This window comes from Ooceraea biroi, chromosome 6, assembly GCF_003672135.1.
Source record: "Ooceraea biroi isolate clonal line C1 chromosome 6, Obir_v5.4, whole genome shotgun sequence".
Classification (NCBI taxonomy): domain Eukaryota; kingdom Metazoa; phylum Arthropoda; class Insecta; order Hymenoptera; family Formicidae; genus Ooceraea; species Ooceraea biroi.
The window spans coordinates 3,521,544-3,546,183 of NC_039511.1; the positions used below are offsets into that span (position 1 = coordinate 3,521,544).

A 24,640-nucleotide genomic window follows, 5' to 3' on the forward strand; every position below is an offset into this window, starting at 1 on the left:
TATAATGAAAAGGTCAGTTAATTCGAATAATATCGCTGGTACATATCGAAATGCCAAAAAATCTAGATACAGTGTATTCTTTAATAGAATATTTTTATTCAAACACGAGTGTTAACGAAAATATGCTGTTAATAGATTAGTCGCACGTGACGGTGTGTAGTCACGCATGAAGCAAAATCGCAAAACTTGGTAACCATGTGTATAATCATATGTATAACAATAACATATCGATAACGTACAACGAATCCTCGGTGTTTGTAATAAAATCTCTTGCAGCACAATGTCCAATAAATGTTCATCATATGCGTATCATACTAATCGCAACGTTTCTTTCCCACGGCACATGCAGAGAGTATCTCTCTGGTGCAGTTAAGACGCACGAGACGAGAAACGTGCTTTTACCTCCCTTATGTAGGCATGAATATACATATATTTCAAATTTACATGTTACAATATTCTGCTTTACAAAGACGCGACATAGATTTCAGGTTCGAGTTGATGAACTTGATATAATTAATACACGGGACATACACGCAAAAAATATATATGCAAGGAGAGAAAGAGCGAGAAAGAGAGAGAGTAAAGTTTCGAGTTTTTACGACTCAAGATCCAGGATCGTTCTCTCGCTGTAAGAGTCGCCGAGTTCCTCCCGCGCACCAAACTTCCGAAACAACTTTTACAGGAATGTCAGAAATATACAGGAACAAAGGTAATATTGAGAGAGAAAGAGAGTCTGAATGCTCGGCTGAGATCAGAAACTCGTACAGCGACAGAGATTCGCCGTTACGAAGCACACGCGTCGATCGAAACCGCTGTTTGACCGCTCCGCGCGCTTCCAGCTGACAAAAATCGCACGCACCTAAATCAGACGTTCGAGCATTCTGCGATATGTCACAGCCGCGAGACACGGAACTCGTACGGTTCGCTGGAAAGATCCAGGAAGATTACCGGATGCGGTGTGGGAGGTGTGTGGAAAATAAAATGCGAAACGATGGAGAGAGACAGAGAGGAAGCCAGTAAGGTCGAAAATCGTGTTCAATACGCTATAACTGCCTCTAGCTCTAAGGCACGGTTATGTAAACGTCTCTATATCTGCGTGATAAGTATTACGTGCTCAACAATAGTACTTCATTAAACGTGACAACCCGCGATCAATCCGTCGCGCGTGAATTCTGAGACTCCGACCGGCCGACTCGTCGTGTTCGAGGCTCCCCGGCACAAATCGACATCCAACAATCTCGGCTTGGACGACGGTCCGAGACGGCAGAGAGGTGCGGAATACAAAACTCTTCGCCATTTGTGATATCCGAGACATATCTTTATTCGTTACTTTTGTAAGACAAAACATAAAGAAATAAAAAGTACACTGAAGCGTCAATAAATCCATTCGCATTTTAACGTCTTCTGGTTTTTTTTCTTTTTTTTTTCTTTTTTTCTCTCATTCCACTTTTAATATACCAACGCTGGGCGGATACAACGACCAGCGCGGCCAATTGTTGGATCATGAATCACTACTCTTCACCATCAGCCAGCTCCGCCTCTATCCCCTTCTTCCCCTCCGACCCCGACCTCTGCGTGTTACATATTTTCAAATAGACCAGTACATACAACGGGGAACGAGAATAGCCGCACCCGACGCAGATGCACCGACGGAGGGCGAGTCGCGCGAACGTAGGTAGCGAAGTTCCTCGCTCGGTGCATCCGCACCCGGGCCGTCGTTTCCTGCTTCCGATTGTACAACGTTATTTTACGTGTAAGAGTTACATTACGTAGAGAGAGAGAGAGAGAGAGAGATGCTATCCGTGACGAAGTGACAGTAGCAGCACCCCCTCACTCGCTCGTGTGTGACCTTTTGTTTGTACCAGTATAGCTCGGTTTTATTTCGGATGGGTTATAACGATGTCGAGAAAAGGTGCGCGATACATATAAACGATCCAGTAACTCACATTCTCAGCGAGACACTTTTAAAACGGTGCCGGGTGACAGCTGGCCTGCTGGTATCTGCTACTAACGAATTCTGAATCTATTTGTAAATACGAAATCATTACATGTTATCGGCAAATACCGAGGTATCATCCAGCACCGTTTCGAGAACAGACGCAAGCTACTGACCCGTAGAGAGCGAGAATTCCCCTCGCAAGAAAAAAATAAAAATATCACGACAAAACCAATAAATATACAGAATGCAAGAATAACTACTCATCGTATTACTTTGAACGTTTTCCGATCGAGTCTTTGTTTTTTCCGAGATATAATAAATACAACGAAAAATAAATAAATAAATAAATTTAAAACCAAGCGTTATTACCAGAGGTTAAAGCGCACACACCCGTAACGAGCAGCTCTATTAACGTAAACCACTACCACGTTCCTGTTTATAGCATTTATTATGAACATTCGAGTAACGCAACGTTTGGAGGAGTCTGCGATCTGCGATCGAACGGTGACGTGTGACGGCAGAGGACAGGCTAAAAAAACATGGGGGGCGGTGGGGATACACTGAGGTATGCAATAAGATAAAGGCTGTTCAGATTAGTTTTCCCAACAAGTAGCCGAATATAACCATAGCGATGGCGATGACGATACTAGTCGGCGATGTCGGGGATAACTGGCTATTGCTCTGCGAGATCAGACCTCTAGCTGCTGCGAGGTTACCGTCGTTGCCCATTGCCGCGTTCCGCCACTTCATTAAATCTTCCTGCGAACAGAAACACCATCGCGCTGTTGACAGATTCTTCGTAGCTATCCTTGATTCGATGACACAAATATCTCGTGGCCGACTTCACCAACTTTCTCCAATGTCAAACAACATCTATCGAATTTAGCGTTAGAGTCGAGGTAACGTCAGTCGACTTTAAGCTTTCATACGATTTAACGTCTACGGTTTACTTTCTACTCTGGAAATTCGTGAAAATTGAAGATTTGCCAATTCCTTCAATTTCTCGATTAAAATTTAAGCCGTTTGGTGAATTCAGCCACTACAGATTCCAAATTTTATTTTGCATGAAAAGATTAATAAAACTGCTAAAACATCGATGTGTGCATTGTATTATTTGTATGGACAATTTCGATTGTAAAATACATGATTGTCACCAACTTAATAAAAGAAAGATCGACACAAACAATAAATAATTATTTATCCTTATTAGGCATGCAATAATTTCTCTAATATATATTTACCCTAAGTTGAAGATTTTCCTGCCTAAGGGTGCTTTCTTCTACCCTAAGCTGAGTAACTTCTTGTGCAGCTTTTAATAGTTTCTCTTCTGCCTCACCAAGTACCTGGAACAACAAATCAATGTGAAATAACAAAAGAAATAAAATGAATTACGTCGTTTGGGTCTGCAACAAACAATTGTTGTACGAACTCGCGTGAAGAAAGTATATTGTTGCATGATATATTTTAATGCGTCTTACCTTAGGTGACGATTTGGCTGCCATATCAACTGCCTTGTTCTTCCCGTTAGTCGCAGTAGAGTCTGCCTTAGTTGTTGTGGAAGTTACAGTCGTTTTAGCTGTAACGCTGGTACTAGTCACAGGATTCTCAAAGACGCACTTCAATTTAGAGTCCATTAACTGATCTGGATTTATGTCTTTCCACTTGAAAAAGTAAGATACACCCATGTAATTTATTATAATTAATCGCAATGAATAAATAAGGTTCATCATTTAAACAAATTATTTCTAGAGCAATCAATAAAGCAATTAATAAAACATAGTATTCAAAATATTGATCAACATTGCATATTAATTGTTTAATATCCACTTACCACATCAATTGGATACTCATCATCATCATCGTCTGGTGCTACCACAGTTTGCACCATGAATTTGTGTTTATTTTTTTCCGACGGATCAAAATCATATGGTTGTAAGCATACTGCAATGAAGCACAGTTAATATTTAATCAAAAAGAAAAATTCTTCTATAGCTTAATATATAACAGCACCGACAAGATATGAAATTAGAAGACTGCAATAAATGCAAAGATAAAACACATATTTTTTACGTGATGCGAACTAACCCGCTATTTCAGTGACATCCTTTGGCTTGAGGGCTCCAGAATTTGGACGTACACAATATCTCTTTGGGGCAGTTGTCTTTATCTTAAAATATACTTTTTTATTCGTTGGATTAGTTAATTTTATATATGATGTGACTGGACCTCCTGTAAAAGGGCCTGTAACAAAATGGGAAATACAATCATTTATTAACTAAAGTAAATATTATAACTAAAGTAAAACAAGAACAGCCACATATTAACGAACATACTCAAACACGTACATATCATACATATATATGTACACACATTTATCAACTTTATCAACTTTATCAACTTTATCAGTTGAGCTGAAGATTACGTTCAGAATTTCTTTGTCATTTTATTGCACTATACTACCCAATAAAAATAACCGTCAAGAAATTAAGTTATACCTTCTTTATCAAGAGAAAATGTGCTGCAACATCAAAGACACATCTGCCACACTTAAATCTAAAGCGCATTTTGCATGACAAAAAAGAAACTACTATGCGTTTCATCAGTCATCGTACAAATTTCCTTTGTGCAAAGTAAAACGCAGACATTTACTAATTTACTATCAATTAACAACGAGAAGCTCGGTAGTAGCTCGACTCATTACAAAGATGAGGCGTTATTAATCTACGATTACAACGAACTTTATCTTCGACTCTATATTTACCGATTATGATTTCATGCCGAGTCATGCACGTGAGGTGGCCGTGCAATACAAGAGCATATAAATTCCGCATGAATTCATAAATGTGGGGAAAAAAGAGAAAACGTATAACGTAACGGGAACAGTAAAGGATCATCTCGTGGCATGTTGACCGAACTTGCACGTTGATTACAAGTTGTTTTCGGTCGTATTTTAATTCCGATAACGAAAACGTCGTCCGTTCGTACGAACGGCAGCGATATGCCTCGTATGATTGACACCTAAGTGTTTGTCTCTTAATGCAGGCTGGACACGCGCGCACACGAGCGAGCGGTCATAGTCGAAGGACGTTATACCATTCAATTCAAGTATAATTAACGAACTTTGCGCTCGTGGCGATCCAACAAAAGGAAAAGCGAGAGCGCGAAACGGAGGACGCGTAAACAGACGAATTGTTGTAGCCATCTTCCGATACCGATACTCGAGACTGGTGCTCGATACTCGAAGGCGTGCGTGCCGCGGCTTGGAATTCGCACCTGCGAGTACCTGCTTTATAATCCATAGAATCATTTGCAAGGGAATCACGTGACTGGCAACGACGTATGGATGCGGATACGCGGGCGGACGCGAAGGAGGCGGCACTTGTTCTCAAAAGTTTCGCGTTCGAGCTACCTCAGCAGGCAGACGGAGAGACACGATAAAGTGAGAAACGCAGAAGAAGAGACACAGGTTGTCATCCAATCGATGTTGCAAATGCTTTAAAATACTTCCTCCTTTTCTTCCTTTTAAATAAATAAAAAGGAGGTTGAAGCATTTGGAGCATCAACTGGATTACAGCCGTAGAATGGAAATGAAACGAACGGAAAATTGAGAAACTGAGAAACTCGTGGGGACGATCACCGATCAATCGCCGGTTTCCTCTTGCGAGGCACAAACAAGCCGAGCTTTTTTGTGAATTATTATTGTCGCGCACGGCGCAGCTAAGTGGAGCGCCGGTGCAAATCCGATAAATAGGTTTTCCTCGTGTCGGCGGTCAGTAATCGCCGGAGGACGCCGGGCGAGCGCGGACCGTCGCATCGATCGACGACACCTGCGTATTTCCACTTCTCTCTCGCGACGACCGTCGATCGATCAATCGTTCCTCTCGATCTTTCGTACTCGTTCGCGTTTCCGCACCGGGGAAAGAGCCTCGGCTCGCAGAGACGCAGCAGCGGATCCGAGAGGGCGCAAAGAGGGACCGTCCGGTCTGCTCGATCGCTCGCTGCTTCGTGCGTCCGCGTTTAACAAAGCGGGATCAGCCGAGGATTCCTCCTCGAGGCGAGAGAAACCGTGCGATTTCAAGCTTGCGATCGTCAGGCGGACATGCGACGTCGAAGTTGCACTCATTTCTTTGTCTCCGTCTCTCTCTATCTATATATATATATTTCTCTCTCTCTCTCTTTCTTTCTTGACTCGGTGGCTTTGACAGCGGATTGACATACCAACAGATAGGGTTAGGTGCGGAGTTAACGTTATCGGCGCGCGGAGCGCGACCTCGAACGCGGACGACGATGCACGCGCGTCGTGCCGTACCCCGAGAACGATCGCGCCGAGGGAGCAACACGGTCACCCGGCCGCTGCCCACCGTTCGTCAGTCGGACCTTACGTCATCCTGACGACGGCGGCGCGGAGTGCCCCGTGTGCAAGCGGAGCCTCGGCGCGATCGTGCGGGCACCTCGCGCGTAATGGCACGCGCACGGCGCGGTACGACACGGAGCGTGTTGCTCGCTCGCTCCTTCAGCTCGCGCAACGTGACGGAGAAAGACGGAGAGACAGACGCAGAGAGAGAGAGAGAGAGAGAGTGAGAGAAAGAGAGGGGAGAGCGAGAAGAAAAAAGAAAAGATGCTACCGAGGATGACTCCTCGTTTTCAAGCGTACCCCTGAATCGCAGCTCGCTCTGCGGCTCGATAATTAAAACCTGCTCGGGTTTCTCGACGGGCTTCTCGACGGGCTTCTCGACGGGCTTCGACATCCTGGCTAGCCGACCAAGACGGACCTCTCAAAGATACGAGTCACGGCGTTGTTGGTGTCCACTGCTGCTGCTGCTTCTTCTTCCTCCTCCTCCTCCGCCACCGCCGCCGCCGCCGCCGTCTGCTGAAGCGCCAACAACGGTCGACGCGTTGGGCCCCACGTATCGACAAGTCGCTCGGATGCTCACCTCGGGCGCGATACCCCGCTCGGCTGCGTCGTGTCGTGTCGCGTCGACTCGCTTCGCTTCGCGTCGCGCCGCGATACCTCCTTTTCCGCGATTCCGTTGGACTGACTCCGACTGCGCGGCCGCTCGCGACTGTCGCGACGCGCATGCGCCGCGATGGAAATTACACCGCGGCGCAAAGGCCGCGGTGCGTTACGTCACGCCACCGCGGTCGGTGACGGCCGGTTTCAGCGCCGTTCTTCCGTCCCTCTCTCTCCCCCCTCGCCGCGCCCTCCGTCGCGTTTCCTTCAATTTGTTAAAATATCTTGCTCGCGCGTCGTGATTTTTATATCAGCGTCTACGAGTCGTCTGTTTTTTTTTTATCTGCTGTCGCTCGATCTCATTTGTTAGACACCGCGGATTGGCTTGTGAGCCAATCAGAATTTTTCAACCACTTCGCTCGTTTCGGATACGCCCAAGGTGTTTGTAGCCACAGCTGACAAGCGTAGGGAGCCGGTTTTTGAAATCATCGCTGACCGCGTGAACGAGTGCTCTTCCTTCATGTGCGTCTAGGACACCGACCAACCACGAGTCATCGCGAGTAGCGTGGATAGCATATATTTAGGTTTGGGAGAATGCTAAATAGAAAAGTACATTGGCAAAATAGCTAGTATCTCAACATAGAAAGAGCAAGTAACTAGATACTAATCGAGACTGTTTATGAGACTTGTGCGGAAATTGATTGCGGTAGGATTGATCTTTTTGTTCTTGCGATTTCGGAGCGCAGTATCACGGAGTAACGCAAGACTGGCAAGTCACGCGAAGGATGGATCACACAGACTGGGAAGACGCATCGCCGATAAGCAGCGAATCTTTTAGAAATACATTATTAAATCGACCGCCTGTCAGGACTAAGAATCTGCAGTTCCTTCTAATTCACGATGGTAAAGAATTGCATGTTCGTGAGAGAGAGAGAGAGAGATTTCATTTATCGCCTATTAATCTGTACACGTTGATGTTTCTGTCACAGAACACAATGCTATTGTCGGAGGCACGAGTATGACCGATCTCTTCTGGACCGGCGCTCTCTGGTACTTTAACGATATCTCAGAACTGGACAGAAAGAAGGCTGCTATAACGCAGGAACTGGACACTGGCGTTTGCGATGCTGTTTACTTGAACGAGAACAAGTTCGTCGTGGTGGATGACAGTGGTGCTGTACAGATCTTTGACATAATGACTGACAATAGCCCAGAGCAGCCAGCCCAGTTTCTATCTGTCGCGTACGCCTGCCAACATGACAGCAGCGCATTGACAGTATCCTTGTTTCCTGATAAAAAAAATATCATTACGGCAGGAATGGACTATTGGTAAAATTGCAGGACACGAAATCTCACAAGTCATCTTACGCTGATGATAATACTGATCCTACACTTGTTGCAGTATAAAAGTCTGGGATTTGGAAGAATTGATCGCCACGCATACATTCCATTACGCGCACACTGACATCGTCACCAGCGTAGACGTAAAGCCTACGTGTAATCACATAGCCGCGTCTGCAGGTTTGGACGGCGAATCGTTATTGTGGGATGTCCGATGCAGCAAAGCAGTACAGGGTAGGTGAATCATGAATTCTTTCGTTGGTTTATTTAATTTTGCTTTAGTCTTATCCTGGATTTCCCTAGTCCTCTACAGTAAAAGCGGAAGCCAATTAACGGCGGTAACTTGGAACACCAACGTGGACCACCTCGTAGCAATAGGTGCAGAAGACGGCACCGTTATGCTAGTTGACGTCAGGCGGACAGACGTAGAGTCGCCAGACGTGTGGACTAAATGCGATAGAGGCGTACACAAGCTCTTATTCAATCCAAATCCAGAAAAGTAAGAATTTATTGAAAAAAATTAATTCTACAGCTTATTGCAGATATTTTTTTTACTAATATTTGGAATTAATCTTCTTAATAAAAAGAGAGAGATAAAAATCTGTGATAACGCTCGTCGCATTTCTCTACTTTGTAGGAAAGACCAATTGGCATGCTGTTTCAACAACACAACTGTGAACGTATTCGACAGCTACAGAGAATTGTTGGAGATATACAAGGATGATGGTCACAGCGATTTCGTACGAGGACTCGCGTGGCATAAAGACGACTTGTTCTCATGTTCGTGGGATGGAACTGTAAATAAACATGTTATATCGTCCGATGATGATACGAAAAGTGATAAAAATAATGGAGATTAATGATGTACAATAATTTAATGTAAGACTTATTTTCGATGACCAATGTTTGCAAGTATTTGCAATCAATACAATGAATTTTAACTCGATCGATTAGTCATATGATTTTTATTGATTAAAATAATCCCTTAGTACACCATAGGTCGCGCAATTAATGGTAAAATACCAAGTTCAGCTAGAAACACCAGACTATGCGGTATTATTTAATCGCGAGAATTCGGAATTCATGGAAAAATGTGCATTCAATTTTACAACATCGTAGCTTCACAGCGCGAACAGTAATACGGATTTGTAACAGACTTCAGTGCGTGTAGGACAGTCGAAAACATCGTTCTCGTATTTATTCAATCTTTTTTAATTATCGTTTCGGACATTTTTTTTGTAACATGATTATGATGCTCTCTGTTGTGATTATTCGATATATTCTGTTATTGTAGAGGTGTAAAGTACAAGATATCATTACTACATATAACGATAATGCGCAAAGAATCATATAATTGAATATGTAACAGGAACGTCCATAAAATCTTATGCATCCTAAAAACCATCAAATTCCTAAAAACAATCATCGAAACAAATATTTATCTTTCTGACGCTATATATTGCGTGTGTGTAAACGGGCAGTGTGTGTGTGTGTGTGTGTGTGTTTGTGTGTATGGATACTCAATATAAAGGATTTTATTTACAAAACCAGTGTATATCGAATAACGTATATCGTAAACAAAATACCACAGACAGGACCGACGCCACAAAGCGCTCAAGGAATTCCGAAGCAACCGTTTGAGCGTAATTAAAAGGGTGTTCAAATAAAAAAGGAGAGACGTACATTATACCCTAATATAATGATTCTAGGCATGCAGTTTCATTCTGTGGTGCACGGAATAACATACGTATATATTTGTATTGTAGAAAATTGCGAGTTGGTTTGTCCGAACGCACAGTAATAACATTCGTTTATCGTAATAATATCTCGAACATTTAAAAATTTCATTATCTGTTGTACTGCAATTTGTAGAGCTGATCTATCAGGACGACTGCATAATAAATGACTTCTCGTAAGTACATTAATATATCAAATTCATTTATGCATGTAAAATGCGTACACGTATAATGTGAAATCCGTCGAAAAAAAAAGAAAGAAAGAAAGAGAGGTGGTGATGGAGTCACGAGAGAAGGATGGCATAGTTGTACGGTACCTTTCTCCGCATTATTATTACGAATAATAATTAATATAATAACCCCAGTTTACTTTATTATGCTGAATTCATGCGCGCGCGCGCACACATACACACACACGTCATTCAGGAGTTGAAAACCTCGCATCCGTCTCGGATGACAACGTTACCGATGTCGCTTTAATTGAAAATATTCTAATAATTCTCCGCTGATATGAATTCGTCCTATCCTTTCTGTTTCAAGCAGCAGCGCCCGATCCGGATTTGCGATTACAAAGTCTACAGCTACATGATCATCCCTCGCATATATCAAAACTTGGAAATAATAGCACGCATGAGTCAAACATGATCGCTGTGTATCTGTGGGAGAAAGCAAACGATTAAACGTATCTAACGTGTCGAATTTGCATTGCACACTGAAGATTTTTCACCGCGGTACCGTAAAAACGTCGGTGTCCCCGAGCGATCCGTGCCGCGTGGCACCGTTAACAAATAAATTTCATGTCAACGGGGATACCACGGCGATGCCCGCGGCGCTGCAGGATTCCGCTCGAGGATCGTCCTTATATTGCGCACTTTGTTCATTGCATTATTATGCATTAATGCAGAAATTATCAAGATCGTTTATGTACAAAAAGATTCTCTTTTCATATACTGAAGTATATGTAATTACGTTGCGACTGACGTTGCGCGACATGTAGCTTCCCTCGATATCGACAATAATAATCGTTCTTACATCTCTTTTTTTTGTTGCCTATGAGCACAAAGTATCATATATACTCATGATGTTTCGTCTTTCTTTTGTAACATGATCCGTCCGCTTTGTTATTTTTTCCCCACTTCGGTAATGCTTCCCTCATTGAGCACGTTTTACGGCCAATTACAAGCCAAACTCCTTGTCGTCGTCCTCCGGCCTCACGTCACCGTACATCCAGATGTTGCGGTGGTTGTGCTTCGCATCCTCCTCCGCCTTCTTGTACTCCTCAATCTGTCGAGAATTAAACGTGCGATCATAAACATATAATAAGAAAATTCCATGCTTATTCCGTAGCAAGTGAATAGATAAGGCCAGCTAACCAGTTTGGTGAGTCTCCTATCGCGGTGCTTCTGGACGTGCAAGTATCCGTCAGAGATGAGTCCCTTTCCAATGTCCTCGTTTGAAGTGACGTGTACCAGCGTCACGGCGTTCACGTTGTTGCCGAGCTTGTGCTCGTGATTTAGCAGCAGTATTTTGTCCAGCACGTCGTCTTTGAACGCGTCCACCGCTGCCCTCTTATCGTCAGTCTGCAAGACGTATCGGCTCGTGTTAGCGAGAGACGTTCCGTCGAGCAAATCGCGTCAAGGAGGATCTCATCATCGTCGTTACTTACATCACTCGGAAGAGTGACGCACGCGAGCGCGTACTCGTGAGCGTATGGCTTGTCAGTCGCGAAGCGCGCGGGCAGATCGGCGACCCGCGTGACATTCAGGGTCTCCCGGTTACCATAATCGACGTAGAACACGCTAACGTTGGTGCCGGAGACCTTCTCCGTTTTCACGCGGTACCACTGATCGTCGCCGCTGAATTTCGCGACTGCCAAATCTCCCCTGGTCGGCTTGTAGGCGCCCGGAAGCGGCGGGTTCGCCGCCAGCTCCTGGCGCAGTTGCTGCACCATGTTCTCCAGCAGGCTACGCTGGTCGACGAACTGAGCGTAGAAGTGAAGATCGTCCGTCACCTCGGATATCACGATCTTCTGGTAATCGATCTTGCGCTCCTGCACTTCCTTCTCGTCCACGATCTTGTCGGTCTCCACCGGTGCCTCGACGCGGTTCTTCCAGATCTACAACGCAGAGACGTGCATCTCAATCGCACCGCGATGCTATAGAACGTGGTCAATAACGAAAGAATTGCACTTACGTTGAGCTTTTTCGCCTTTGCGCGTTCCTCCGCAGCCTTGAGCGTTCTCGTGAGCTCGCCGGAATCTGGGAAATTCACCACTTCGGCGAGACCCTCCTCGACCAGAGCAACCGACATGTTAACGTCGTTCACCGTCAGCCAGCCGATGAAACCGCTCAACTTCGTTTCCGTGTTCTCGATTTTGATCTCTACGTCCCGCTGGAAGCAGTGCTCCTTCGTGAACGCCAGAGCCTTCTCGCCGTACTCGTCGGCTTTCACCACGCCGCCGCCGGGCAGCGTTCTCTGGCAGCGCGGCGTTCTTATTCCAGCCAGCACGAACGTGATAACGTAGTCCTCCTTCGGGAGATAGAGCTTCAGGCGCGAGCCGCTCGTCACGAACTCGACCACCGCTCGGATTCCCTGCGCGCGTTTCAGCGACGTCAGGAACGCCTTCGCCTTCGAGGGATCGTTCGAGAGGTCGACTATTCTGTGAACTGGAATGTCCTTCTTCGCGTGTAATCCGTGCTGCGATTTCTCCGCTTTGCTCTCCGCGACTTGCAGGAGATTGTAGTGAGAGGAACGCTGGTCGTCATTCTGTCTGTACTTGATGACTCGCGCGAGACCCCGAGCGACCAATGCCTCCGCGATATTCCTGTCGATGTGGAAAAATCAGATAGAAACGATATTAATTCATGATTAACGAAACGTAAATAATCGGAAGGAATCGAATTTCTTTTCGCCGAGCTGGGTTTACTCACGTTTTACCGCAGGTTACAGTGCAGCACAGCTTCTCCGGGAAGTTATCCCTGGCGGGCTGCGTGTAATCAACCACCACTTTTACGTTCTTCCTGATGAACTTTTCGCGCAGGAATTCCCGCGCCTCCAGCATCCACGGGATGTCGTAGAGAGGTCTGAAGTCCTTCGGTCGAGCAGTGTTGTTGCTGTCCTCGGTGTTCTTCTTCTCGCGAGTGGGCGGCCGAATGCTGCTGAGGAATACCTTCTTGTTCTCTCCGTTCTGAGTGCGGATGATGAGCGCGTCCGCGTTGACGACCTCGACAACGGTACCGGTGAACTCAATCTGCGGGCCGGACGGTTTGTAGTCTTTCCACAATCGCAGACGTGCCTCTTTCGCGGCCTTCTCCGCGAGGTACAGCTTCTCCGCGCCGGATCTGCTGTTACTGATCGACCAATCTTGGCATTTCGCGAAACCCTCGCTCAGCAAGATCTCAGCGATGTTTCCTGGTGGAAGAGGCGCAAGATATATATTTTATACAATTTCCACAATTTTCAATCAAGTTTAGTTTCTCAACGCGGACTTACCTTTCGGATGAATAATGCTGCCAATGAAGTTGTTGTTGTTGACCGACTCTAGCACTATCTCGACGTCTCTGTGCAAGAGCCGCGACTCCACGAAGTATCGCGCCTCGTCCGCGTAGGGATCGCCGACGGAATTCTCGCGACGTCCGTTGGGCCAACCAGGGCAACGAACGCCCGATATCATCAGCGTTATATTGTAGAAATCGGGCAGTAGGAACGCCTTCACGGTCGAGCCATCAAAGACGAATTCAATCACGGCTTTGATCGGTTTCTTGCCAAACTTCTCGACCAATTTTCGCGGATCGTCGACGGTCCACTTGATGTCCCGTATGTGCTCGGAGGCCGGCGAGTCCGACCATTTTCCTTTCTTCGCGGCCTTCGCCATGTTCTCCAACTCGACCAATCGTTGCTGCTCGGCTGTGGGATTGCGGTTGTCCTTTTTCACAGTCACCAAACCCTCGGACACCAGAGTTTCGATCACGTTCTCGCCATTTCTGTCTGAAAGATAATAATAATTATTTAATAATAATTTCTGTCTGCAAGATGATAATCGTAATTGAATGTGAGAGTTGATTCTTTAAGGTCTATCGGAATTGGTTGTCGCCAGTGACAGGTACCTTTTCCCAGCCAGACTGTTCCATACGTCCTGGCTGTGTTAACTGACTTCTCCGTGGCAAAGGTGACATCTTGACCGATCAGCTTTCTGCGTAAGAATTCTCTTGCTTCCCAAGCGTAAGGCTCATCTTTGGTCTCATCGGTGCTACAAACGTAATTATTTTATTATCTTCACAATTGAAAATTTGCTTTTTAGAAAATTATATAAATCTCTTATTTGGAGTTTGAGGATTTACAAAAATTCTGTATTTAATTTAAAATTGCTTTGAGAGCAGTAGTTAATATCAAAATTACATGTTAGAGCTATGCATGATTTTATTTTGTATTTTATAATTGTATTTTATATGTAGTAAGTACTTAAATGTGTACATATAATAACACATACCTATCGTTCCCTTTCCAGCGTTCTAATTTTGGAGCAGTAATGTTGCACAGAGTAATCGTCATCTCAGGTGGCGGGCCTCCCATGGGCTGTCCACGGATAACAACGGTGTCTCCAGATGTCACCTATACAATCACAGTTTTGCGTTAAAAGTGCCGTCAATGTGCCCCAAAGTATCCAACATCGTGCAATATCTTGAATCAGGATACCCGCCGTGCGATTGCCAATATTTTTCATAGAACTTTCTCGGATAGCAACAAAAGCAACTCGACAGCGTGAGACAGCGAAAAAAGAAGAAACGACCAAGTGCAAGAAAGACGTTCACGTTCTCATTAACGTTTACAGATATCCCGGGCAACGCTACGCGGAGGTACACGGAGGTGCGCCACGGCGATGATACTTGGGGATCGTAACCATATGTTCCGCCGCTTCCTGCCAGCTGGGCGAGCGAGGCGTGGAGTCGACACTCGAGTCTCGGCATTCGAGCGCGGCGAGTCGCCAACGAGGTGCGCGTGCATCCGCCGCGTGAATCGGCGAGACGATCGACCGGTACGCGCGGCCGCGACGGCAACGACGGATCTCTACCTGTTTCACCACTCCATTCCTCAGTTTCACTGGTGCCTGCGGTGCGCTCATGGTGCCGCACGGTGTCCTCGCCGTGAGAAGAATCGGGACGGCGGAACTGGTCGATCGTACGTCGATGATTTGCGCTCGTCCTCGTCGTTCCGCGCGCGCTTTCGTGGTCGGGTTTCGTCGGTCGACTTGCGCTCGGGCTTCGCGTATCTCTTCAGGTTTCTCAAGTGGCGGTGGCGGACGAGGAAGTCGCGAGGCGCGCTCACGAGTAGGTTGACATGTTGGCTGTAACGCGGCAGCAGACAGGGCCCAGGCACACTCACGGTCTCCACGTAACGCGCGGCGAGCGAGTAGTCGGCGCGAGCGCGATCTACACCGAAAACACGCTTCGAAATTCGAAGCGATTCGGTGGTGATGTGGCAACACGCGACACACGGCGCGCGGCACGGTGTCGCACTCTATGCCGCGGCTTCGAGTTGATGCGCACAAGAGAGGGGGGCGCGCGCGAAGAATCGAATTGCGCGTGCCCAGGAGGGGGAGGGTAATTGCAGTCCGCTCGGACTTTCTCAGCTGCATCTCTCGCACCTGCTTACCGTCGGGCTGCTGCTCCTGCTCTCCTTTATCCGTGCGAAGTTTGAGTACAGAGCTTCGAAACGAAGAGCGCAATCGAAAAGACAAGCTTGTCAGGAATTTTGGAAAACAATATGCTCTATTATTATTTATTTTGTAACATGTGTATATTATCCACGGGAAATATTGATTTTTATAAAGTCTTTTATTTTTGTTAACAGAATTATTATGACTATAAACGGTGTATTTCTGTCTGCGTCAAGTCGATATCAATTTTATTATTATGTCTATATATGTGAAATTTAATTCATTTATATTTCTCGATTTTGCGAAGGAAGAAATGTTAGTACGATAAATATTATATAAATATTCACGAATAATGTACTCGTAATTTTGTCTCGTCCATAAATGTACAAGAGTTTTAAATAGATTTATCTTTACGAAAAATACATTAAAAGTATAAGATGTTTATTTCAATCGAGTATTGATTCTATTTTCAAGTACCTGTATATCTTCCTTCTTTAAATTATTTAAAATATTATTTCTAAATTAGAGAAATAAATTATCTACTAACTCTATTACAGGAATGATGTTTGGGTTAAAAGACTTCGAGAGCTATTAATTAATATGATTAATTTATTTTGTTACGCACGCTTACATTTACCATAGAACCAGTTTGTGATGGCGTGGAATGATGGAAGTGTGAAACGCAATTACGCAGAAGGTAAAAAAATGATAATGGGATGCGAATCTGCGAATAAAATGTAAAATAATGAACACTTCTGGACAGAATCAAGTGGCAAATTTCTATCGAGTTTCGATGGTTTTTACGCAAGATTCGGTGATCGATCTTTCCAGTTAGGTGTCCAGTTATTTCGACTTGATACGTCGGGATTCGACTCGTGCTCGCGAACTTGTGCTAGATATTCCGTAAAATCAATACAGATGTTTCCATTGCACGCGTCTCGCACAAACACGGCACTTCGTTCTGCCAGCGCATACGGAAAAACGAAACTGAAATGAAAAAAAGGGAAAAATACGCGCGGCGCTCCTAGTAGAATTAATTAAGAACAGTCTCTCTCACTTTCTACTGTCTAAAAAGTCTTTGGATTCGAGACAAGAGTCTTACGAGCGGCTTAATCTACTTCTTCCATTCTCGAGGACTCCTCCGTGTCACCCTCCAGCGTCGGCAGTTCCGTCTCCATTTTGTCAGCTTCCTCAGCCGGCGCGTCGTCATCCTCGAAGCCCAGGCCGAGCTTGATCATCCTGTATATTCTGGACGCGTGCACCTGCGGGTCCTCGAGGACGAAGCCGGACGACAGCAGAGCGGTCTCGAACAAGAGCATGACCAGGTCCTTGACGGACTTGTCATGCTTGTCCGCCTCGACCTTCTGCCTCAAGTTCTCCATGATCGGATGATCGGGATTGATCTCGAGGTGCTTCTTCGCGGCCATGTATCCCATGGTGGACGTGTCACGGAGCGCCTGCGCTTTCATGATCCTCTCCATGTTCGCCGTCCAGCCGTACTGCGACGTGACGATACAGCACGGCGAGTCGACCAATCTGTTGGACACCACGACCTTCTCAACCTTCTTGTCCAGGATGTCCTTCATGACCTTGCAGAGATTCTCGAACTTGGTCTTGTCTTCCTCGCGCTTCTTCTTCTCGTCCTCGTCCTCCGGCAGCTCCAGACCCTCCTTCGTGACGGAAACCAGCTGCTTTCCGTCGAACTCCTTCAACTGCTGGACGACGTACTCGTCGATCGGCTCGGTCATGTACACGACCTCGAAGCCACGCTTCTTGACGCGCTCGACGAACGAGCTGTTGGCGACCTGCTCCCTGCTCTCGCCGGTGATGTAGTAGATGTGCTTCTGGCTCTCCTTCATCCTGCCGACGTAGTCCTTCAGCGAGGACATCTCGTCACCGGACGCGGAGGTGTGGTAGCGAAGCAGCTCCGACAGCTTCTTCCTGTTCTGGCTGTCCTCGTGGATGCCCAGTTTCAGGTTCTTGCTGAACTGCTCGTAGCACTTCTTGTAATTCTCCCTGTCCTCGGCCAACTCCTCAAAGAGCTCGAGGCACTTCTTCACGAGATTCTTCCTGATGACCTTCAGGATCTTGTTTTGTTGCAGCATCTCACGAGAGATGTTCAGCGGCAGATCCTCGCTGTCCACGACACCCTTGATGAAGTTCAAGTACTCCGGGATCAGATCTTCGCAGTTGTCCATGATGAAGACACGTCGCACGTACAACTTGATGTTGTTCTTCCTCTTCTTGTTTTCGAAGAGGTCGAAGGGCGCGCGGCGCGGGATGAACAGCAGCGCCCTGAATTCCAGCTGTCCCTCAACGGAGAAGTGCTTCACAGCCAGATGATCCTCCCAGTCGTTGGTCAAGCTCTTGTAGAACTCGCCGTACTCCTCCTGCGTGATATCGTCCGGATTCCTCGTCCAGATCGGTTTCGTCTTGTTCAGCTCCTCGTCCTCCGTGTACTTTTCCTTGATGGTCTTCTTCTTCTTCTTTTTCTCGTCTTTCGGCTTGTCCTCATCTTCATCCTCGCCGACGTCCTCGATCTTGGGCTTCTCGTCCTCAGCCTCGCCCTCCTTCGCGGGCTCCTCCTCCTCGTCCTCGCTGAGTTCCTTGTCACGTTCCTTCTCTACGAGGAGCTTGATGGGGTAGCCGATGAACTGCGAGTGCTTCTTAACAATCTCCTTGATCTTCGACTCCTCGAGGTACTCTGTCTGATCCTCCTTGATGTGCAGGACGATCTTGGTGCCGCGACCGATCGGCTCGCCATTGTCGGGACGTACGGTGAACGAACCGCCAGCGGAGGACTCCCACAAGTATTGCTCATCATCGTTGTGCTTCGAGATGACGATGACTCTGTCGGCCACGAGGTACGCCGAGTAGAAACCTACACCGAACTGTCCAATCATGGAGATATCAGCACCCGCCTGGAGAGCCTCCATGAATGCCTTGGTGCCAGACTTGGCAATGGTACCAAGGTTATTTACGAGATCAGCCTTGGTCATGCCAATGCCACTGTAAAAATACAAAAATAAAATTTGATGACAACTGTTACGTTAACTTGTGTCATGTAAATGCATCTTTCTATGAAAAATTGACACTTACGAGTCAAGAATTGTCAGGGTGCGGTCATTCTTGTTCGGAATAATTTTAATGAACAGTTCCTTGCACGTATCGAGCTTGGATGGATCTGTGAGAGATTCATATCTAATCTTGTCCAACGCCTGCACAAATTCAAAGAAAAATTATTAGATTGATAAAAAATTTTTCTTAGCTCGTGTAATATATATATTTGAATTTTAACAAACGTACGAGTTTGTCTACTTAAAATCAATAATAGTGATTTTATCCAAAATTATAACTAAATTTGCACAAGAGATGATGCAGAAAAATAATGCAATATATCATTTTAATTTTAAATTTTCATTAAACATTAATTAATTATTTATGTGTACCATTATTATTTACTTTAGTATTGATATATTTATAAAATATTTGAGTTTTATATGTAACGAAATATAAAATATAATTGTTGAGAGATAAAATACATTGAAAAGGAATCTTGACATTCAAGTTGTAAAACACGAATGCATCTATAAAATAAAATACGGAAACGACTTGAAGAGTATAAAAATATAAAAAAGATGTAAAAAATAAAGCCACGATTTTTTCATCTATGGACCGAAATAATCTCTCGCACAAAGCAACCTAAATGCAATGCGGCATTCGCTTGACTCGACATTCCTACAAATATATATCGATACATACATCGGACGAGTTGGAGATCAATTCACGGATGAAGATTTCCTTGTTCGAGTAGAAGGTGTTGATGATCAAGCTCATCAACTGAGCGATCTCGGCCTGGAAGGCGAAGGTTTCAACTTCTTCGGAGTCCACCATGCTTACGTCCTCTGGCATGCTCTGCTGCACTTTTATTTCGAGCAAACTCTCTCTCTTAGTTCAACGTCGATAGCTGTACGAAGAACTACTCGACGCACGAATTGCGGTCGAAATTCGATGCGAGTACACCCGATCGAGATGTCGCGAAAGAGACGAACCGCTCCGCACGTGATCCGCTACTCGAGTATTCAATAGTGGCGCGCAGCGTCGCTTTTATATCCTCTGAAGATTCTGGAAGGTTTCGAGAGCGGAAGCGCGCCCGCTTCTAGAACGTTCTATCAAGATGGCTCCGCGACGGCCGGTTAACGGACGAAACCGCGACCGGTATCGCGCCTCGCGCTCTCGCGCAATTACGCGACCCGCCTCGCGTAGCGATTCGCGCGGCGGTTCTCGGCGAACGCGCGCCCGCTCGGATCGACCCGCGGCCTCGCCGCGCTGATCAGCGCGGTAGCCGGAAGTGACGCCATGTTTCCAGGGATCTAGAATCATCACAGCCGCTTCTCGAGGAAAGAGCGGGAGCGCGCGCGCGCGCATGGTGCACGCGCGTCCATGCGAGTAATCGACCAGCTTCGGCGTCGGGCTCTCGGCGATGTGCCGCGGATGAATCTTACAATAAGCGTGCCTGGGCGTACCTAGGCGCGTATTGGGTGCTCCACGCGATCGGAGAACGATTTCGCTCTAATCGGCACGCGTTTTCCCGGGCGTTTTTCCTGAAAATCCCTCCACGTAAGCGTAGGTGGAGATTGCTCGTCTCGCGTGGTTATGATTGGTCATACTCGCGTTGGCAAATCGATAGCCAGCTACGATAATTGGGCGTTCGATTATCAGATTATTATCCGGTTATCAGCTTCTGCCTGTCTCGTGTTGCATTGATATATATATATATGTACTTTATTCGTATTGTATTACGCATTTATGTATGTTAAATTTGATGGGCTAGTGCTCGCACTCGAGCATGACTAGAACTCGCGGTGGAATTACGTCATTACGCGTATCTTTGGGAAATCGGTACGTCAGTTTGTCGGAACTTCCGCGGTTTCCGCGATGCAGTACCATTTATGTCGATAAAGGAAACGCAAAGATGGTTGTGCGTAGGGTGTAGAGTGGATGTCGCGTACATATATATACATATATACATACGTGTGCATATGTATGTATTTCTGGCATTCTATTATTGCATGGCGCGCGTGTGCTCACTTTTGCAGACTCATGGATCCCGAAATCCTGTCCAGACTGATCCCGCAGAACAAGGAGCAAGTACGACCGGCGTGTAAAAAATGCGGTTACGCCGGACACTTAACCTATCAATGCCGCAATTTTATCAAGGTCGATCCCAACAAGGAGATCGTGCTGGACGTCAGCAGCACGAGTTCCGACAGCGACGAAAATTACGTGACCCCGCTGACGGAATTGCGGGAACGTGAGTTGAAGAAGAAGCTAAAGGACGCCAAGAAGAAGCGCAAGGAGAAGAAGACCAAGAAGAGACGTAAGAAACGCGAGAGCAGCCCGGAGAGCGACAGCGAGTCTGAGAGTGAATCGAGCGAGGAGGAGAAGCGGCGGAAACAGAAGAAGAGAAAGAAAAGCTCCAAGCACAAGAAGCGCAAGAGGCAGAGGAAGAGCAGCTCGTCCGAGGGCAATAACGACGGTGATAAGAAATGATCGTTCGTGACCGAGCTTCGGACGCGATTCCCAATTGCCGTTATCGTCGAGTGCGATTTACGTGACCGTGATCTGCATATTTTTATGTGTTTCTTTGATGTAACGATGGAGAATAAATATTAACATGTTTCTTCTAATCGTTGGGTCAAATTTAGAAATAAAAGTGCATATATGTACGTGTACGTGCGAGGCACAATGCGTTACTTTTATACTCCATGTTGCAAAAATAAAAAAATACGTTAGTATCGCAGAAATATATATTTCTTCGTAATTCACGTTAATCATTTATCGAATCGCTGATGTTGACTGATGTAATTCAATTAATTTCACGTTAAAAATGCTTGTCATCTGTCAATCTAGATTCTAGATGATTCCGGAATTTTCTGTCATTATAAAGTCCAAAGGAAGAAGAAGGATCGAAAATATTCTGTAGCATTCGCGGTGCCAACTGGACTACAGTTTTTATCAACGTTCAAGCAATATTCTGCACAAGTTTCTAGGAAATTTCCAATTTATGGGCATCTATCACGTAACTTTTCCCCTAGGATGAAAAATGAAAATTTCGCGTGAACTTTTACGTTATGATTTGCTGCCGAGATGAAGAAATTTTCATTTTCCATCCTAGGGGAAAAGTTACGTGATAGATGCCCAGATCGGTGATTTGTTGAGTCTTTCTTATGTTGTATGCCATGCTTCTCGCGATGTAGGGAAATTTCACTGTCCCTCAATTGGTAACTATCAAAGAGAAGCCTAGGATTTAGGTTAGCTCGAGTCACGGTCTTATATACAGGTCTGGAAACTTCAGAGGTGGAGATGGATCATTTTGTGTGTCACTTTTTATTTCTTTAGTAGCCACTAGAGGCGTTGCGATCGATGTTCGCAGGGATGACGAGGGACGTCAGAGGCCGGGGGAATATCTGTCTGTCTTTATTCCACTCGCAGTCTTCACAAAACAATATGATAAATTAATAACGCTTTAAATAATTTAAGACTATAAATGAATTAGTGAAATATGTATATGAAATAAAATTGAGTTTTTATTTTCAAAATTAAGTGTGAATAAAAACGAATCCTTCCGCGATGGAAAAAATGTAATAAAATTTGTTGAAATGTATTTGAAACTCTCTGTCAATTGACCTCGATTCATTAACATTTCATCATAAATTTTTATATTTTATTATAAATTTTCGTATTTTATTATAAATTTTATATCTAATATTCCAAAAGTTTGAAAATTTATGATGAAATGATAATGAACCGGGATCAATTGATAGAGATTTTCAAATACATTTTAGCAAAATTTTATTATATTTTTTCCATCAGGATTTTATGTTTAAATCTGTCCTTTATCTTTTTATTTTATTTTTGCGGGTAATAGCTTTTTCCCACTTTGTCCAAGTAACAATGTCTTTCGGCACTCGAAATAAAGAACGTTTCTGCTCGGTTTTACTGCCGGTCTTGCAATTCGGTACCGCATACCATTTCGTCATTTCAATAAACGTTTCGATAACTTTTGTAGTCAATAACCGTTTTTCAATAAGAGTCATGAACACACGTGGGTTCTTATCTCCGGTTTTTCAGGTTATATTTATCTGCGGACATCGATGACAGCGACGAGTAGTGGTTATGCTAGAAACTAAATGTGCTTCAAAAAGCGGCCATACTCCCACCACTGAAATTAGAGGTAGTTTCCAGACCTGTATGTAAGACCGTGGCTCGAGTGGCGATATTACGAGGAGCCAGCGGGGTGTGATCGCTGTCGACGAACTGAGAGAAATTAACGCATTCGAAGGAAGAAATAATAAAAAGGACCCGAAAGAGAAGAATCAGCAACAATGACGCGACACGCGAGGAATTGTACCGCGGGTGCGGTGTACACGTATCACGAGAAAAAGAAGGACGCCGCAGCGTCGGGTTATGGCACCAACAGCCAGCGAATCGGCAAGGATTCCGTAAAGGATTTCGACTGTTGTTGCCTGACGCTGCAGCCGTGCAGAAATCCTGTAATAACGTACGTATCAACTACATTGCGTACATTTCTTCGAATATTGTTTCATGACCCTCTTCGTGCAGGAAGGACGGCTATTTGTTCGACAAGGAAGCAATATTGGAATACATTTTGACCAAGAAAAAGGAGTACGCGAGGAAATTGAAGGAGTATGAGAAGCAGAAGCAAAAGGTGGAGGTAGGCAAGTTACGAGGGAGTTATTGGATCGTTCAAAAATTTGGACGACTGACACAACGTTTCTATCATATTCGATACCTTTGCTGCAGGAACAGTCACGGGTGCAAACTGCCAACGAGGAGTTAAAAAAGCTGCAAAACTTCCTGAAGGGCGAGAAGACCATCGTGACGCACGACTCCAATGCGACGGACGGTGCTTCGGTATCTAACATGAAAAATGGCAAGGACAAAGTGCTACCGAGCTTCTGGATACCCTCGAAAACGCCGGAAGCTAAGGAAATCACTCCACAGAAGCCCGACAAGACCATCTACTGCCCTCTCAGTGGCAATCGATTGAAAATGAAAGATCTGATTCCCGTGAAATTCACGCTAATTCAGGATCCAGATGACAAACGGTCGCACATCGTCAAGCAAGCGAGATACATGTGCCCTATCACTCATGACGTTTTAGGCAACAACGTACCTTGTGCCGTGATCAAAACAACGTAAGTGCGACAAGCTATCTTGAATTAATTATTGATATTAATATTATATCGCACGAGTGCGTTTGCACGTTTCGTATTTTCAGTGGCGACGTGGTTACGATGGAATGCGTGGAGAAGTTGATAAAGAAGGATTGGATCCATCCATTGGACAGCTCCAAGTTGACGCCGTCCGATATTATTCCTATGCAAAGGGTTAGTAATATAAATGGCGTAATATATAGCAACGATATGGACCGAAGAAGATAGTAGGGATAACACATGGATAAAATTACTGCAAGTAACGTCCATATTCATCATTTTGTAGGGTGGTACTGGCTATGCTTCTGTTAACGATTCATTGGAGGGCCGACACGAAAGGCCAGTACTGCAGGCATGAAGAGCGATTTGCATTATTTATGTGTATATAGGTTTCTGATTAATTAAGGATGTACAAATTCGAATATAAATTAAGATATTATCTAATCATTTTTTAAATCCACCGACTGATTTTCAGATCTATTTTAGCGTTAATTAATGACGTTATCTCGTGATGATATAAAAACTATATAAATACAATATTGCACAATATATAAATAAAATATATAAAACGTATTGCCTTGAATCTTTTTTATTTTTTATCGAAAATACAAAGGACTATGGCAATGCCTTGAACTGGCGGGAACGGCGACCGTGGCGCCATCTCGGTCGGTACGATTTTTTGACGGGAGCTCGCAGATGGTAAGCGGCAATCGGCAGGGCGGCGGTAACGGTTCGCCGCTGCGTTAATCGCCGTCGGGTCCGCGCGCGCGTTCGAAA

The 24,640-nt window shown here is 45.1% G+C and overlaps 6 protein-coding genes across 10 annotated transcripts; 3 read left to right on the forward strand and 3 right to left on the reverse strand.

The window, feature by feature from the left end:
• Positions 1 to 1,296: 1,296 nt before the first annotated feature.
• On the reverse strand, positions 1,297 to 6,911 carry LOC105284064 (vesicle-associated membrane protein-associated protein B/C). Its single transcript, XM_011347290.3, has 6 exons — positions 6,594 to 6,911; positions 4,025 to 4,180; positions 3,771 to 3,880; positions 3,418 to 3,600; positions 3,181 to 3,282; positions 1,297 to 2,698 (listed from the first exon to the last, which is right to left on the reverse strand). Exons 1-6 carry the CDS (start codon positions 6,685 to 6,687, stop codon positions 2,528 to 2,530), a joined length of 816 nt encoding a protein of 271 aa, XP_011345592.2. The 5' UTR covers positions 6,688 to 6,911; the 3' UTR covers positions 1,297 to 2,527.
• A 241-nt stretch (positions 6,912 to 7,152) lies between these two features.
• On the forward strand, positions 7,153 to 9,176 carry LOC105284065 (methylosome protein 50). 3 transcript variants are annotated; one of them, XM_011347293.3, is made up of 6 exons: positions 7,153 to 7,542; positions 7,637 to 7,793; positions 7,880 to 8,219; positions 8,293 to 8,465; positions 8,535 to 8,730; positions 8,869 to 9,176. In XM_011347293.3, exons 2-6 carry the CDS (start codon positions 7,676 to 7,678, stop codon positions 9,089 to 9,091), a joined length of 1,050 nt encoding a protein of 349 aa, XP_011345595.1. In that variant the 5' UTR covers positions 7,153 to 7,542; positions 7,637 to 7,675; the 3' UTR covers positions 9,092 to 9,176. The 3 variants fall into 3 exon arrangements, with proteins under 3 accessions (XP_011345595.1, XP_011345597.1, XP_011345596.1); XM_011347295.3 differs by having other exon boundaries at positions 7,153 to 7,538; XM_011347294.3 differs by having other exon boundaries at positions 7,153 to 7,474.
• Positions 9,177 to 9,431: 255 nt separating this feature from the next.
• LOC105284063 (staphylococcal nuclease domain-containing protein 1) lies at positions 9,432 to 15,499 on the reverse strand. Its single transcript, XM_011347289.3, has 9 exons — positions 15,039 to 15,499; positions 14,457 to 14,578; positions 14,074 to 14,216; positions 13,460 to 13,954; positions 12,898 to 13,378; positions 12,161 to 12,791; positions 11,634 to 12,083; positions 11,341 to 11,547; positions 9,432 to 11,251 (listed from the first exon to the last, which is right to left on the reverse strand). The coding sequence occupies exons 1-9, from the start codon at positions 15,087 to 15,089 to the stop codon at positions 11,144 to 11,146; spliced, it is 2,688 nt and encodes an 895-aa protein (XP_011345591.3). The 5' UTR covers positions 15,090 to 15,499; the 3' UTR covers positions 9,432 to 11,143.
• Positions 15,500 to 16,214: 715 nt separating this feature from the next.
• Positions 16,215 to 19,734, reverse strand: LOC105284062 (heat shock protein 83). The gene is made up of 3 exons (XM_011347288.3): positions 19,386 to 19,734; positions 18,723 to 18,841; positions 16,215 to 18,632 (listed from the first exon to the last, which is right to left on the reverse strand). Exons 1-3 carry the CDS (start codon positions 19,533 to 19,535, stop codon positions 16,733 to 16,735), a joined length of 2,169 nt encoding a protein of 722 aa, XP_011345590.1. The 5' UTR covers positions 19,536 to 19,734; the 3' UTR covers positions 16,215 to 16,732.
• A 298-nt stretch (positions 19,735 to 20,032) lies between these two features.
• Positions 20,033 to 21,430, forward strand: LOC105284060 (protein SREK1IP1). 3 transcript variants are annotated; one of them, XM_011347285.2, is made up of 2 exons: positions 20,033 to 20,525; positions 20,723 to 21,430. In XM_011347285.2, exons 1-2 carry the CDS (start codon positions 20,473 to 20,475, stop codon positions 21,174 to 21,176), a joined length of 507 nt encoding a protein of 168 aa, XP_011345587.1. In that variant the 5' UTR covers positions 20,033 to 20,472; the 3' UTR covers positions 21,177 to 21,430. The 3 variants fall into 3 exon arrangements, with proteins under 3 accessions (XP_011345587.1, XP_011345589.1, XP_011345588.1); XM_011347287.2 differs by having other exon boundaries at positions 20,035 to 20,249; XM_011347286.3 differs by having other exon boundaries at positions 20,036 to 20,243.
• Positions 21,431 to 22,859: 1,429 nt separating this feature from the next.
• Positions 22,860 to 24,436, forward strand: LOC105284059 (nitric oxide synthase-interacting protein homolog). The gene is made up of 5 exons (XM_011347284.3): positions 22,860 to 23,187; positions 23,250 to 23,361; positions 23,451 to 23,845; positions 23,929 to 24,037; positions 24,150 to 24,436. Exons 1-5 carry the CDS (start codon positions 23,012 to 23,014, stop codon positions 24,219 to 24,221), a joined length of 864 nt encoding a protein of 287 aa, XP_011345586.1. The 5' UTR covers positions 22,860 to 23,011; the 3' UTR covers positions 24,222 to 24,436.
• The last annotated feature ends 204 nt before the right edge of the window (positions 24,437 to 24,640 follow it).

Bases quoted from the DNA above. Each gene is read 5' to 3' on its own strand.
- LOC105284059 (XM_011347284.3), top strand. From the start codon at position 23,012: ATGACGCGACACGCGAGGAATTGTACCGCGGGTGCGGTGTACACGTAT. The intron at 23,188-23,249 runs GTACGTATCAAC...CTCTTCGTGCAG, and splicing joins TGCAGAAATCCTGTAATAAC to GAAGGACGGCTATTTGTTCG. The intron at 23,362-23,450 runs GTAGGCAAGTTA...CCTTTGCTGCAG, and splicing joins AGCAGAAGCAAAAGGTGGAG to GAACAGTCACGGGTGCAAAC.
- LOC105284063 (XM_011347289.3), bottom strand. From the start codon at position 15,089: ATGAGCGCACCGCAGGCACCAGTGAAACTGAGGAATGGAGTGGTGAAA. The intron at 12,084-12,160 runs GTAAGTGCAATT...TCTGCGTTGTAG, and splicing joins CAAAGGCGAAAAAGCTCAAC to ATCTGGAAGAACCGCGTCGA. The intron at 11,252-11,340 runs GTTAGCTGGCCT...AATTCTCGACAG, and splicing joins ATAGGAGACTCACCAAACTG to ATTGAGGAGTACAAGAAGGC.
- LOC105284064 (XM_011347290.3), bottom strand. From the start codon at position 6,687: ATGTCGAAGCCCGTCGAGAAGCCCGTCGAGAAGCCCGTCGAGAAACCC. The intron at 3,601-3,770 runs GTAAGTGGATAT...TACTTTTTCAAG, and splicing joins ATGAGTATCCAATTGATGTG to TGGAAAGACATAAATCCAGA. The intron at 3,283-3,417 runs GTAAGACGCATT...TTGTTGTTCCAG, and splicing joins CAGCCAAATCGTCACCTAAG to GTACTTGGTGAGGCAGAAGA.
- LOC105284062 (XM_011347288.3), bottom strand. From the start codon at position 19,535: ATGCCAGAGGACGTAAGCATGGTGGACTCCGAAGAAGTTGAAACCTTC. The intron at 18,842-19,385 runs GTATGTATCGAT...GAATTTGTGCAG, and splicing joins TGATCTCCAACTCGTCCGAT to GCGTTGGACAAGATTAGATA. The intron at 18,633-18,722 runs GTAAGTGTCAAT...GTATTTTTACAG, and splicing joins ACCCTGACAATTCTTGACTC to TGGCATTGGCATGACCAAGG.
- LOC105284065 (XM_011347293.3), top strand. From the start codon at position 7,676: ATGGATCACACAGACTGGGAAGACGCATCGCCGATAAGCAGCGAATCT. The intron at 8,466-8,534 runs GTAGGTGAATCA...GGATTTCCCTAG, and splicing joins ATGCAGCAAAGCAGTACAGG to TCCTCTACAGTAAAAGCGGA. The intron at 8,731-8,868 runs GTAAGAATTTAT...TCTACTTTGTAG, and splicing joins TTCAATCCAAATCCAGAAAA to GAAAGACCAATTGGCATGCT.
- LOC105284060 (XM_011347285.2), top strand. From the start codon at position 20,473: ATGACTAGAACTCGCGGTGGAATTACGTCATTACGCGTATCTTTGGGA. The intron at 20,526-20,722 runs GTACGTCAGTTT...TCACTTTTGCAG, and splicing joins CGCGTATCTTTGGGAAATCG to ACTCATGGATCCCGAAATCC.